Genomic DNA, 15,336 nt, shown 5'->3' on the forward strand with positions numbered 1-15,336 from the left:
TACACCTAATGCTTTTATAGAATATCTAAACTTACACTTAAAAAATGTGGGGAGCATTTTCATTATAACCACAAAAATAGCTGAGGCATCATATTACTGAATTCTTTCAAATTCAATGGGCATTTCGTTAATGCCTGAAAAACAGATGAAATGGAAAATGTAGGACAGTTTAAAAAAAAACAGTATCATGGTACAGGATATTCAACAACTGTACGTTCAAATTATGATAACTTGCACTGCTTCTGTCAGCAGCTAATTTGCAATAATGACTTTGTGACTAATACTAAAAGTTAATTAAAAAGAGTCAACCTATTGCATCTAAGTTTGGTAGTTACATACACCACAAGCCAACAGTATTTCTCAGATTTGAATCCACTAGCATCACATTTGTTCCCCTTTATCGATAAGATGATTATACCAAAAATTAAAAGCTGCCAACAATTTATTTAACCCAGCAGTTGCAATAATCATAATTGTGCAAGTGTTTCCACCAAAAAGGAAATTACTACAATCTCAACAAAAATGATTCATAAACATAAGTTTGGGCAAAAGTTCTATTTTAGGGCTTTTATCAACTTTATAGCCACACGATTCCATGGTGTTTGGTTTAAAAATATGATGATGCTCGTTACTGCTGTTGGGCAGAAATCATGCGAGACTACCTAAAATGTTAGTCAAAACTCATAACACCAGGTTAAGGCTGGTTGATGTTAATCTACTGACACTAGAATACTAAACTGAGGCAAAACCAGAAAAATTGCTACTAAAAAACATTAAACAAAAGGCTGAGTGAAAACTGGGCAGTGCATTAAATCACTTCAACGTCTAAAAAGTGATCCAGTAGGCGTCGTTACGAGAAGTAACCTAATGTTCCTAATGTAAACAGTATTTTCTCCAGAGAATCCCCCGTATCTCCTGCAGACTTTTGAAAGCTTGGCTTGGATCGGAGATATCACTGGAATTGAGGTTTGGCAGAGTCTAGCCTGGATCCAAAGAAGGCATGGATATGGGTCTCAGCCGCCCAAAGGAGGAGATAGTAACAGAGGAGGGCAATGTTGCGGAGGTGTGGGGAGTTGAATGGGGCAGGACACGGATGTGGGGTTTAAAGGACGGTTGAGAGTCGAACAAGAAACAGAGGTTTCGCACTGGCTCAGTGAGGTGGAATGAGGGAAACAAATTCCCCAAGTGTGCTGACTGACCAGATAAAACTGACCCATTGGTAATCTTACTGCATTTTGCTCTCAGAAAGGTACAGAAAAGAGCAGAAAAAAAACAAGAATCTGTTTTACAAGTCGATTGGATTGCTTCACATCCCAAAGGATGGGAAATAGGATTAAAAAAGTGGAAAACTACATCAATATATAATTATGTAGGCATGGTAAAGTTAGACGAGACTAATTCAAGAAAGTAATATCAGAGGTCATAAAATCCCAATATTTCTTCATTTTAAAAAAACACTGAAACTATTCATCCACCCTTTCGACTGCTGGTAATAAATGAAAAATGGTAATCATGTAGCATGGCAACTGTCTAGGATCAGCCTATCCATTAAAGTTTTATCTCATATAATTGTGGACTTGCTTATGTGTCTAAGTCTCACTGAGCAACAAGACTGTCTGGTCATAAACCAACAGCCTGTTAAATTAACACAGGCCTGACAGGCTTTCCTAGATAAATCTCCTTACAGACAGACAGTCAAGCTTCAGGAAAATCCATTTTACTGCTCTACTTTACTCCCAGAAGATCCCATTTACTTCTCCTGTCTCTCAGAAGACACAAAGGGGTGAAGATCCGACCAAGATTCAAACTCAAAGTCTTCTGGTCCCAAATCGAAGCAGCCGGTCCACATATAGTAATACTTAAAGTTAAAACTAGTTATTCTAGTCTCACAATGATCAAATGGCATTTTTAAAGTGATATCCAACCATTAAGAAAAACAACTTTGTTTAGATCTTTATTCTTCTCCAGATCCTAAATGCAATTTATTAAATAGACATACTTACACTTCTAAGATCAACCAGATTGTCTGGTCAACCATTAACAGGCCAGTAAACCCTTGCCTCTAAGCCAGAAGGTTGTGGGTTCACTCAAAGACAACTTAAAATAATAATCCTTGCATTTGATATCGCGCTTTATCACGGCTTCATGATGTCTCAAAGCGCTTCACAGAATATACTGTAAAGTGAATTGACTGTACATTTTGTTGTACTGAACGGAAGCTTCCATCAATGTGAGGTAACAAACTTAACCAAACACTAAAATTCACCGAGAAGGCATTTGTTTACCAGTCAAAATTATTCGAGTCATTTGAGGTTNAAAAAAAGTAACACAGAATATTCTAGAAATTGTAGCACGTTTCATGATAAACAAAAGTAATGTACATGAGCATAGTAATAATTGCCATCGCATCCATTTTAGTATTACTCAGTAGAAACATACAACCCCATATCATTTGAGAAGTATAACCTGAATATTTGTGAATGCATTTGCCAGTATGACATTGATTCACAACATAAACATGTTTTCAATACTTCAGTCAATCCTCTATTTCTATCACCTGCTTGCATTGTTCCACCCAAGGGATAATCACGAATAAAAGATTGAGAAATATTTCCATTCCTTACATAAACAGCGCTAAGCAAGGTGACCTTTGTGACCACATTGCTGCTAAAAGATCTAAACTATTCAAATACAATTAAGATGTTTTTCAACAACCAGACCTGACAATAAACAGTTTTACACTCACAACCCATACCTGTCGCAATATATTGCAAGTTGAGTTGGTCCCTAGGATAAATAGGATGCAGTGAATGCATATTTATTCTACATAAATATTGGATCACATTGTACAGTTCTTCAGTTTGACATTGCAAAGGACAAGACCCAGTTCTTTTTAAACTCATCAGATTAGTAACATTACATTTTTTGCAGGGGGGAGGGTGGGTGGGGGGGAAGCCTTCAGAATCTTTGCATGAGTAAAAGCATGCATATGGAGCATTAACTCCCACACAGAAATTACTTTCTGTACCCTGAAATGAATACAGTAATGCAATCTAAAATGGACACTGCACAGCTCAACAGATGTAATTTTGCACTCATGGAAATCAGGTTTATTTCTCCAGTGAGATGTTAAACAAAGCATTTTACTATAAACATCCATTTTTTAAAAAAAATATTTAAAGTGGGTGTTTGCAATTATTTAAAAAATGCGACCTAGGTAGAAAATAAATAAGAGTAGGTGGGAAACAAAGAAACTAGGAATTCTTGGTAAAATGCCCGGGGGCCGATCTAGCTATAGGCAAACGTGTTAGCTGCCTAGAGCGGCAGATTTCTGCGATAGTGTTTTTTTAATAAAATGCTCAACCGGAGAGATGGGCAGAGCTGCAGCTAGCGTCAGTGGTGGCCTCCAGGCGTTTTAAGGTAAAATTATCACTTTCAAATTAAAGCTAAAGCTGCAGAACTTCTAAGGGAACAAGTTTTGCCTAGGGTGGCGGACTGTGTTGAGTGGCTTCTAAAAACACGTCTGCGTAATAAACCTGCAATCATTAAACAAAATATAAGTTTTACAGCAATGGCCAATTTCTATAGAGGACAATAACCAGAAAAGTTCAAAATACAAAGCAATGGGAAGACTACAATTATTACCTTCAGAAATTATGCTTTATAAGCAAAATCGATGACACGTGTTCGTTCCAGAGAGTAGCATTAGTGTTAGTTTGGCTCAGTTTGGTAGAACTCTTGCACATGACACAGATGACTGTGGGTTCACAATCCAATGCCTTGGGACGTCCTCCCGACATGAAAGGCGCTCTATAAATGTAATTTTGTTGTTGTTGTCCAAGCATTAGTCTGACACTCCAGTGCATTGCTGCATTGTTAAAGATGTCATCTTTCTTTCAGATGATATATTAAACTGAGGTGGGACCTGTGCTTTTTCGGGTGGGTGCTAAAGATCCCATGTGTTTAGGAGAATTCTCCTAATTTAAAGTGTCATGAATAACTGGTTGTGTAAATTAGTTTACATTAAATATGCCACACAAAAAAAACTTTCAATTTGTATTGTTGCAGCAAACGTTAGCAAGAGAAAAAAATGGTACTGGATAGGGAACTATTGACTGCTATTTCAATACCCCATGTTTCCACTTCATCCAACTCAAACTGATGACCTTGGTCAATGTGCACTGTTAATTTGATTTAAGTACTGTAATACAAAGTGAAAAAATGTGTATTGTAAAAATGCAGAGGAAATTGGTATCTTACTACTTAAGCAAAAAGCCATTAATAGTATATTGCAGACTGCAACAATATGACAATGTGGGCAGCAAGCTTGAGCACATTAACTATACACTCTTTGTTTGCACATACAATTTCCATATTTCAAATTCACCCACAACACAGCAACTTTAATGAAGTCAGTAAATATAGTTTACAATTTGGCAAAAATAAACTCGGTTCTCTCTAACTTAAATTTTCCTTTTGCCCAATTAATCGAGCAAACTATTCATCCCGGGAGATTGCGTCCCAGAAGGGTACTTTGTGCAGTTACAAATTGCTCATGCAGTCTTCCACATAGACGGTCATTGCTGTTGCCCCTTGACACAGGCCTTACAAGTTTACAATTTAAAGATTATAAGATACTTCGCCCAGCAGCTCAATGACAGTAATTTTCACTCATGGTGGAGCACTCGGAAAAACAATACAGTAAGATAGTCTCTCTTAGGAGAATATTTACAGTCACCTAAGCAACCCTCAAACCTTTGACAAGAATCATGGGATCATCCGCTGGGAATGGCAAACAAGAATTTGATAGAAGGCTGGCGACAGCACAGAATTCACAAAAATATGGCTGGTGTCAATACCAATTATGAATTGGTTCCAGGTTGAAAGCCATACCCACAAACATCATATGATTAAAGTTTGACTCTGTCCCCCATTGGGTAAATACTAAAAACAGAGACCACTCTTCGACTCGCACCCCTCTGCCATCCCAGCCCTGACCTGGGAGGCTGAGCCTGAGGGCTGATGCCGTCCCGCTGACCGCTCGCTCCCGGTCTCTGTGTGCGCGTTTTGGCTGCCGCCCCGACCTGAGCCTCCCCTTCCGCTCCAAATGTCTCTCCTCCCACCCCCCTCTGTCCGCTACTCCCCCTCTGTCCTTCTCTCCCACCGCCCTCCCCGCCTTCTCTCTCTCCTCAACCCCATCACTACTTCCCTCTGCTCCAGCCTGGGCATCCTCCGCCGGGCCCATCGTGGCTCCCGGCACTGGCTGTCCCAGAGCAGTAACCCCAAGTGTCCAATCATTCACTCCCTCCGCTCAAACCGCCTCCTTAAGGCAAACCCAACTTCCCGCTCCCTCATACGTACCCTCCCCAACTCTCCACTCGCACCACTCTCCACAACCATCCTCCTGTCCACCCCAAAATCCTCTCCGCATCACTCTCTCCTCCCTCTCCTCCCTCCTGCAAACCCACCCGCATTTCCCTCCAAAACGTCCATTCCCTCTCAAATAAAGCCCTCACCATCCATAACCTCATCCTGGACGAGCACCTTGACATTCTTGGGCTGACCGAAACCTGGCTCTCCCCCAATGACCCCGTCCCCCTAGTGGAAGCCTCCCCTCCAGGCTGCACCTTCCACCACACCCCCAGTCCAAACCATGTGGCGGTGGGGTGGCCTTCATTTCCAAAGCCTCCCTTGGTCTTACCCCCTACTCCTCTGGCTGCGTCCCCTCCTTCGAGCACCTCACCCTCTTCCACCCCTCTCTCCCATTGAAAATCCTCCTTGTCTAAGCCCCCCGGCTCCTTCCACACAGACATCTCTACTCTCCTCTCTTCCCTGTCCCTCTGCTCCGAGCGCCTGCTCATAATGGGCGATTTCAACCTCCACCTAAACTCCCCCTGCACCACTTCTGCTGACTTCACTGCCCTCCTCTCCTCCCTAAACCTCACCCTTCATATAAACTCACCCATCCACAACCGTGGTCATGCCCTTGACCTCGTTATCACCCACGGCCTTGACATTTCCGACCTCAGCACAGTGGACAAGGACATCTCAGACCACTTCCTCATCTTCTTCTCCTCCCACATCCCTCTCTCCTCCACCAAGCCCTCAACCATCCTCTACCGCCCTTGGAAAAGGCTACCCCACCGAGACCATCACAAAGGCCCTCACATCATCAAACATCCTATCCCTCTGGCCTTACACTCGAGGAGATCCTGAAGCAGTCATCCAGCTGCTCCATGATCGCCTCTCCTCCACCTTCAACTCCCTCATCCTCCTGAAATCCAGGACCATCTCCAAACCCACCCGATCCCCCTGGTACAACACCTCTGCCGCCTAAAAACCCCAAACCGGCTGCTCGAGCGCAGATGGCGGAAAACTGGCCGGACAGTCCACCACCAACTGTGGCTCGAGCATCTCCACAGCTACCGCCGTTCCTTGACACGCGCAAAAACGGCCTTCTACTCCAACATCATCTTGGAGGCTAAACACAACCCTAAAATCCTTTTCCCCACCACCCACTACCTCCTCCGTGCCCCTCCTCAGGCCTCCTCAATCTGCATATCAAATGCCAACTGTGAGGAGGTCATGGACTTCTTTTCATCCTTGCCAGACTGCACTGGCTGCCTGTCCCAGAGAGGATCGACTTCAAGATCCTCACCCTTGTATTCAAATCCCTCTACTCTTCTGCAACCCCCTACCTTTCTGACCTCCTCTCTCCTCAAAACAGTACCCGTTGCCTTCATTCCTCCGGGTCTGGCCTCCTCCTTGTCCTGCGAGTCCTCCGCTCCACCCTCGGTGGCCGTGCCTTCAGCTACTACTCCCCGAGGCTCTGAAACTCTCTTCCTCACTCCCTGTGCCTCGCTCCCTCTCTTCCTATTTTCAGGTCTCTGCTGAAGACCTTTCTCTACGACCGTGCCTTTGGTTACCTTCCTCCCCCTCCCCCTGGCTCAGCCCCGGGATCCGTTACTGTAAAGCGCTCTGAGACGCCGTCCAGCGTAGAGGGCGCTACATAAATCCAAGTTGTTGTTGTTGTTGCTTGGTTATCTCAGGTTTATTGTGTATCCTCTCGTCTTCTCCACCCCACAATCGGCATCTGAGCTTTCAAATTCTATGTCCCTAACATCTGAAAATCCCTCTGTTTACCATTCAGACACTCAATCTTTCTTCAAGTCCCATCTTATAACCTACTCTCTCTACCACACTTTGAGACGTCCTCTCGGTTAAAAGGCTATCAAATGTAATTTGTTGTTGTTCTTGTCACCTCCCCCTTCCATGTCTCGACTTCCGACCCCATCCGACCATGAAGCACTTTGAAACTTTGAAATAATCCTAAGTGAAGGACACCATAGGAATGCAAACTGTTATTTCACACAAAAAAGAAGCAAAAAAAAGTTAAATTTACACCAGTCAAAGAGACCCATATTTTCAATCAAATTTGATTATATATAAGATTTTAAATGGGATTGAGAAACGTCATATTTTCATATGGAACAACAACTTGCATTTATATAGCGCCTTTCACGCGGGGCAGCATCTCGGAGTGCAACAGGAGAACAAAAGGCCACAGATTTAGGGTTGGAAAGGGCAATTTTAGGATAGACACAAGGAAGTACAATATTTCTTTACACAGAGGGCAATTAATGACTCGAACAGGTTACCAGAAGGATGGTTGAGGTCAGGTTGCTGTGCATGGGTGAGTGTTCACCTACAAAATACACAATCACTACACTCTACAATAAATCCTGTGAAGCCTTTGCGTCATTGACAATGTGCTAAGGTGACATATGAAATGCAAGGATTAATATAATTATTCTGGAAAGATGAGATCAAATGGCCTTCTTCATCCAAACCTCTCTTTATCCAGAACCCTGATTGAAGCAAATCATCTCGTCCAAGACAAATGAGAGGCTTTTTCTAGTACCCATTGTCTGCTGATTAGGTACTACATTCATTGCATACTGGACACTGCAGAGTATCCCTCTAAACGTAAATATTTATTAACATAGAAAAAAGTGCTTGAAAGTGGGTCAGTACGGTACCTAACAATTAATAGTAATTTCTTATAGAACTATGATTTCTTTAATTTTGGATTGTTTTCTAGCAGAATCAAATTATTCTTTTAGCACGATATTTAAGTAACTAAAGCTGTACTAGTTTCTTGCAGAATTCATCTAAATCGCTATCTATGTAATTCACCGGGCCTATAATTACATATAAAACATTTTAAAATGAGCATTTTGGGGTAAATAAATAGAAGCAATAAATATATATTATGATTACTAGTGAATGAGTTAAGGAAATTCCCATTCAATTTTAAAAACAAATAAGGATTCCATTTGGCCCTTCGTGTCTATGTTGACTGTCTGAAAGATCTATCTGTTTGGTCCCACTCCCCATACCCTTTCATATTTTGCATTATCAGAAATTTGCCTTATTTCTTTTTTAAAATGATTATGAACTCCGTTAGCATTACCATTATTAGTAGGGCATTCCATGTGCTAATAACACTCTGTGTGTAAAATCAAACCTTTCGATTTTTAGTAATAAATTAAATGTAGGGCCTCTGTAGCACTCCCTCAGCACCACAATGCGTGTCAGCCTCGACTATGTGAGTTCAAAGTCTCATCATGGGGCTGAACCCACAACCTCTCACTCAAAGGTGAAAGTGCTACCAGCTGACATCTTTGAACTCAAAGTCAAGGCTGTGATACTCCACTGCAGTGCAGGGCGAGCACATCATGCTGCAATAAAAGTGATCTTCTGAAGTGAGATGAAGGTGTATTGTTTATGTGGAAGAGAGGAAGCTTTACTTGGATCAGTAATTTGCATCACCCAATTCATTACTGATACAATGCCAAAAATGGAAAAGTATCACAGTTACCACATTCCTCACTTTAAAAAATTACAATATCACCTTATTCCTTCAAAAGGTTTATAGGCATTAAACAAAGCAACATATCTGTCCATCAATTTAATATAAATGTAACATAAAATATCTGTCAATTAGGAAATCATCAGAAGTCAGCAAGAAAGCAAATTCATTATATACAGTAACTATGATTTCTTTCCATACCAACTGCACTGACAAACACAATAGTAACTCAGTATGTCTCACTTTAACACCGATTGGTTGTAAAATGAGCTCAGACTTCTGGTGAAACAGCTGTTATCTGCTGAATCGAATCACCCTGAAACCTTTCTTTGATTACAAAACAAAGTGCTATTCCATCTTTAATTTGTTTTTGTCTTATTGGGATTGTATATTAGTAACTCTATGTATTAATGGTTTAATCAGATACAATTACAGGATAATAATAATAATAATCCTTGCATTTGATATAGCGCTTTTCACGTCTTCTAGAAATCTCAAAGCGTTTCACAGAATAGACTGTAAAGTGAATTGACTGTATATTTGTGGGTGAAATGCAGCAGCCAATTGTGCACAGCAGTGTCCCACAAACAGTCGTGGATTGAAGTGACCAATTTATTACTGTTTTTTTTCTTGAGGGATTATTATCAGGCGTGTATATTAAAGAAAAGTTTCACCCTTGGATCCCATCGGCACTGTATTTAATATCGTTAAGTAATCCAAAAACCAAAAGCCAAAATAAACGCAAGTATATCACATTAATTCTTGCATTTGATAAAGTGCCTTATCGCGTCTTTGACACATCTCAAAGCGCTTCACAGGATAATACTGTAAAGTGGATTGACTGTGTATTTTGTGGACGAAACGCAGTAGCCAATTGCGCACAGCAGTGTACCACAAACAGTCGTGGATTGAGTGACCAATATTTTTGAAAGAACTATTACCCCCGGAAAAGCGATCCAGCAATCAACTAACATCCGGGTTCCTACTTACTGCTGGGTAAATAGAGGATGTGCAGTAAGGAAACGTGCCCAACATTTCGCTCTGCTGGGAATGGAACACAGGTCTCTTACTTGCGAGGCGAGTGCTCTAACCACTGAGATACAGGACTCCATTATATAATATTATAGAGTGAAACGGAACGGAAATACACCATCCGGCCCAACCACTGCGTATCAGTGTATCCTCCACCTGAACTCTTATCCCTCCTATTCCTTTCTTCTTTTGCACTCTATTCCCTTTATGTACAACCTAAGACAATATTCAAACCAATATTATAGACATCTTGCTAACGAGCACAGTATTTTTAAGACTATAAAAATGAATGTTCATATAACCCACCCCAATGCAATACAGGACCAAGAAAGCAAATCCATTATATAAAAAAATTAAAACAATTAATCAAATATGATAAAAATGCAAAACATTTTTATTTTGAATCAGATTCTTCAAAATTTCTCCTGAATCATGCATACTAGAAGCAAACAATGGTACCATTGGAAAGCCTACTCAACAAAACAATGTTGCTTTTTAGCATTTTCGCTCATTTTATAGATGCATGCATTGAACCGCGCTGGTAATAGCAAATGCAATTTCAACTTTGAATTTTAGTCTATGTACTGCTCTGCACATTACAGAGCAGACAAACTGGTCTTTGTTTTCGCTGTTCCATTTTTAAAAAAAATGGATGCTGAAGTTGGGGCGATAAGTGATTTCATTATAAATTCAAGATTAACAAAGAGTTAACTCCATTCCAGCATTCCGTTGCCAAGCACATTACCCGGAGTCAGCTCAGCCCCAAGGAATCTCAGTTCACCCCTAAGGAGAATGATCATTAGTTGGTCATTCGACATCCAACAAGTGGTTTGAACCCTCACTAGTTCGACAATAGGTCCAGGGGCTCCCTAGTGATCAGCAAGGTTCAGCATGAAATGTGTGAGAGCATTAAATAATAATAATCCTATAATAATCCTTGCATTTGATATAGCGCTTTTCACGTCAGGAGGACGTCCCAAAGCGCTTCACAGAACACACTGTAAAGTGAATTGACTGTATATTTGTGGGCGAACGCGGCAGCCAATTGCGCACAGCAATGTCCCACAAACAGTCATGGATTGAAAATGGCCAATTTATTATTGTTTTTGGTTTTGGAGGGATTATTATTAGGCTCTGTGTGGAGTAAGGAAACTTGCCCAAGGTTTCGCCCTGACTGGAATTGAACTCAGGTCTCTCGCTTGCAAAGCGAGTGCTCTAACCACTGAGCTACAGGACTCCACATTGTCACCATCCTCCTGCCCACAGCGTGGACACACATGCCTACCAATTAAGTGATGGTTCTAATAGTTGGAAATACAGAGTTTGAGCGGTACCTGCTTATAATATATACGAATAATACTTGCATTTGATATAGCACTTCATCACGTCTTTGAGACGTCTCAAAGAGCTTCACAGGACATACTGTAAAGTGGATTGACCATGCATTTTGTGGGTGAAACACAGCAGCCAATTGCGCGCAGTAGTCTCCCACAAACAGTCGTGGATTGCTTACCTCTCTGCATACTAATCAAGGTGGATACTAAGCCCTGGATATATGATGGTGCATTCCCAAACCTTGACTCCAAGTAGTGCCTTGCAGCAGCTGTCGTCCCAAGCCTCAGAGTTTTCTCATCAACTATCTGCAGACATCTGCTTTCAGTAATGGTGGGAGGATCTTCACAGGACAGTAACCACAATCCTGGCTGAAACCAGCCAAATTAGTGCTCGTCAGGAATAACAGATGGGATCGATTTTTGTGTTCTTCCTGATCTGTATGGTTCAATATCACATCAGAAGCATTTCATAAATAAGTTACCAATCTCAGCACGTTTTCAGGAGAGTAAAGACTTCTGCTCAATGACTCAGTATACAATGGACTACCTACAACTGGAAATTTCCATCTGATCAATGATGAATTATTTCATCTCAATTAAGATGACAAAAGCACCTTTAACTAATAAAGGGGATAGAGTGGAAGAATCAAAGCTCGGACTCCAAATCCTGATTGCAATCCAGCAAACCTGGCTTGAAAGCACCCATTGGCTAAAGATAGAGTTGGATGTCTGCCCTCCCTTGGTCAAATAACTAACTGATGTTTGCTTCTCAGCTCATACACGAATAGCCATTTGAACAAGATTCCTGAGGCAATCAGGTATCTCAGAATTCAGATGTTAACCAACAAGTATGAACTACAAGTGGTTTAGAAACAACTTCACATCCAGTTGAATCCAATTAGCCTTTCCTTGTCCTGATTCTTAAAGCCCTTCACAGTCTTCCCCCATTTTATCATTGTAATCGCTTGCCCTATATTCCAGTCCATAACTTCCATCCTTCTGACCATTCCCTTCTGCTAAACCATTAGTGGCCAAGCCTATAAATTTGATCTCCTGTCCACTGGAACTCTATTCCAAAACCACTGCCACTTTTAGACATTCCTTTAAAGGTGAAAGGTGCTATGTAAATTGTGGAAAAAGGAATATCTTCAACTCGGTGAAGCCAATTAGCTGGATAAGTATTGTGAAATTTATCAGTGCTTTGTGGTTACCATTACTACAAAATACATTACTAAATTACATGATCACCAGGATAGGATTTCACTTTCGTAATCACTACCAGGTAGCATATATACTGCTTTGGATCAAGGTTTTGTTTTGCTACTCACAAGTGATGGCAGACGTACTGTCAGTGCCACATTCTTGGTATATCCATGCTGAGGACAAAAGGATTATAAGGTAAAATAAAATATGATTGTGCCTCATTTTACCGAAGACATCTCACAACATCTCACAAAATGAGTTAGTAATTCAGTTATGTATGAAATCACAAATTAATTGATAATCCAGTTAATTTATAGGAAACAAAACAAAGGACTGTTGTAATTAAATAATAATAATCCTTACAATTAATATAGCGCCTTTCACATAGGGAGGATGTCTCAAAGGCTTCACTGGATTTATTGTAAAGTGTAGTGACTGTATTCTGTAGGTGAATGTGGGCAGACAATTTGCACATAGCAATATTCCACAAAGACCCTAAATAAAGTGAGTGACCTATTTTATTTCACAAGATCAGTATGGATGAAGGCAGCCATTCTGATCTCTAACCAGATCAGATTCTCATGTCATCCTTCCAGAACACCCACTCTACCATCCTCTCTCTCATTTGGGGAATCGTTGGCGAGGAGATCAAGAGAAACTCCCTTCTCTTTTCAAGTCGCGTCATGGGATCTTTAGTGTACACGTGAATAGGCAGACAGAACCTCGATTTAACTTCTCATCTGAAGGATTGGGCAACCCCAGCACTGAAGCGCATTCCCAGACCAGCAATTGAGTGTCAGCCTAGACCAGTGGTGGCCAACCTTGGCCAACAAAATAATCATAGATATCACAAAATACGAGGGACAAACCAATAGTAATGCCTCCTATTTATTTTGTAAAGAGTGGTAAGTGGTACAGTAATAAAAAGACATACTCAAGATACTTTTAACTAGGTGGAGGCACAGGACAGCAGTTCCTCGCGTTGATCCGCTCGTTAAGCAGAGAGCAGTAATTGAATTTCTCACATTTGTGGGGGATTTTGCCGAATGAGATTCACAATTGCACGATGAAATTGTATGGACAGTTATGTGTTGATGTGAATACTGCAAGACTTAGGTAAATTGTACGAAAAGTGGAGAAACTAAACTTTCAAGTTCTTAAAGATAGGTCTTAAAAGTTGAGTGTGAGTTGAGTGAGAGTTTTCGTATTGGTCATCATGCCATAGAGATAATTATTGGTAACCTTTGGTTACTCTAAAGTTTGTGCTCTGTGGGTTCCACCAATGTTAGCCGTGTTTTGCAAGGAAACCAGAAAGGTCACATGCACATCATTTTACCCTAAAAGCATACTGCCATTGGTTCCACATTGGCGCAAGTGTGCAGATCATGATGGCGACTGTAGAAAAATTACTGTAACTATGTATTCAAAAAGCTTATTGTGTGTCTATATTAAGTCTTGCAAGTTAACAAATGAAAGAACATTGAGAAAATAGAAAGGTGGCATTACTTTCGGGGCTGTCCCTCACAGAATAGAATTGTGCCACAAATCAAGAAATATTCAATCAAGAAACATTGACTTGGTTGGCCAAGTAAAGGGTTTAGCAACCACTGGCCCAGTTCAACGTCCTGACATGGAGCTTGAACCCACAAACTTTGACTCAGGAGGCCAGAGTGCTACTGACTGAGCCAGGTTGGTAGCAAAGTAACGCAGCTTTGGTCTTATAAGGCTTAGAAGCTTTTCTTTCCACTACACAACAGAACGAAAACCTGTGGTAAAACGCTACTGCTGTGTCTTAAAGGTACCCCACCTCCCCTACACTGAAGCCCTGCCGGAAAAAAAACATTCCTGTCAGCATCTCACACCTTACACCAACCTCTCTCACTTGAGCGCCAATTACAGAGAGAGAGAGAGGGAGAGAGAGAGAGAAATCCAGTCAAGGTGGGGAACCCGGTTGAATATGAAGGACTTGGTTAGGGTGATGGCGAGGGACTCGGTTAGGGTGATGGCGAGGGACTCGGTTAGGGTGATGGGGAGGGACTCGGTTAGGGTGATGGAGAGGGACTCGGTTAGGGTGATGGGAGGGACTCGGTTAGGGTGATGGGGGGAGGGGATGGGGGGGGGGGTGATGGCGAGGGACTCGGTTAGGGTGATGGCGAGGGACTCGGTTAGGGTGATGGCGAGGGACTCGGTTAGGGTGATGGCGAGGGACTCGGTTAGGGTGATGGCGAGGGACTCGGTTAGGGTGATGGCGAGGGACTCGGTTAGAGGGACTCGGTTAGGGTGATGGAGAGGGACTCGGTTAGGGTGATGGCGAGGGACTCGGTTAGGGTGATGGCGAGGGACTCGGTTAGGGTGATGGCGAGGGACTCGGTTAGGGTGATGGTGAAGGAGTCGGTTAGGGTGATGGGAGGGACTGGTTAGGGTGATGGGAAGGGTGTTAGGGTGGTGGTGGTGGTGAGGGACTAAGTTAGGGTGGTGGTGGTGGTGAGGGACTTGGTTAGGGTGGTGGGTGGTAGGGTGGTAGGGTGGAGGGGGACTTGGTTAGGGTGGTGGGGGGGGGGGGACTTGGTTAGGGTGGTGGTGGTAGTGGGGGACTTGGTTAGGGTGGTGGGGGGCGGGGGGGACTTGGTTAGGGTGGTGGTTAGGGTGGTGGGGGGCGGGGGGACTTGGTTAGGGTGGTGGTTAGGGTGGTGGGGGGCGGGGGGGACTTGGTTAGGGTGGTGGTTAGGGTGGTGGTGAGGGGGGGACCTGGTTAGGGTGGTGGTTAGGGTGGTGGTGAGGGGGGGACCTGGTTAGGGTGGTGGTTAGGGTGGTGGTGGAGGGGGGGGGGGGGGGGGACCTGGTTAGGGTGGGTGGTTAAGAGTGGGTGGTGAGGGGGGGGGGGGGGGGGACTTG

The 15,336-nt window shown here is 42.5% G+C and overlaps 1 protein-coding gene across 1 annotated transcript in view; it reads right to left on the reverse strand.

Annotated features, from left to right (window-relative positions):
- Positions 1–11,663, reverse strand: part of LOC121851509 (2-hydroxyacylsphingosine 1-beta-galactosyltransferase-like) — a 33,288-nt gene extending 21,625 nt beyond the window's left edge. Inside the window, exon 1 of the mRNA XM_042345376.1 lies at positions 11,418–11,663. Within this exon, the coding sequence (XP_042201310.1) occupies positions 11,418–11,427 (10 nt within the window). The 5' untranslated portion in view covers positions 11,428–11,663. The remainder of the gene's footprint in view (positions 1–11,417) is intronic.
- Between the last annotated feature and the right edge of the window lie 3,673 nt (positions 11,664–15,336).

Source organism: Callorhinchus milii, unplaced genomic scaffold, assembly GCF_018977255.1.
Source record: "Callorhinchus milii isolate IMCB2004 unplaced genomic scaffold, IMCB_Cmil_1.0 Scaffold43, whole genome shotgun sequence".
In the NCBI taxonomy this organism is placed as follows: Eukaryota; Metazoa; Chordata; class Chondrichthyes; order Chimaeriformes; family Callorhinchidae; genus Callorhinchus; species Callorhinchus milii.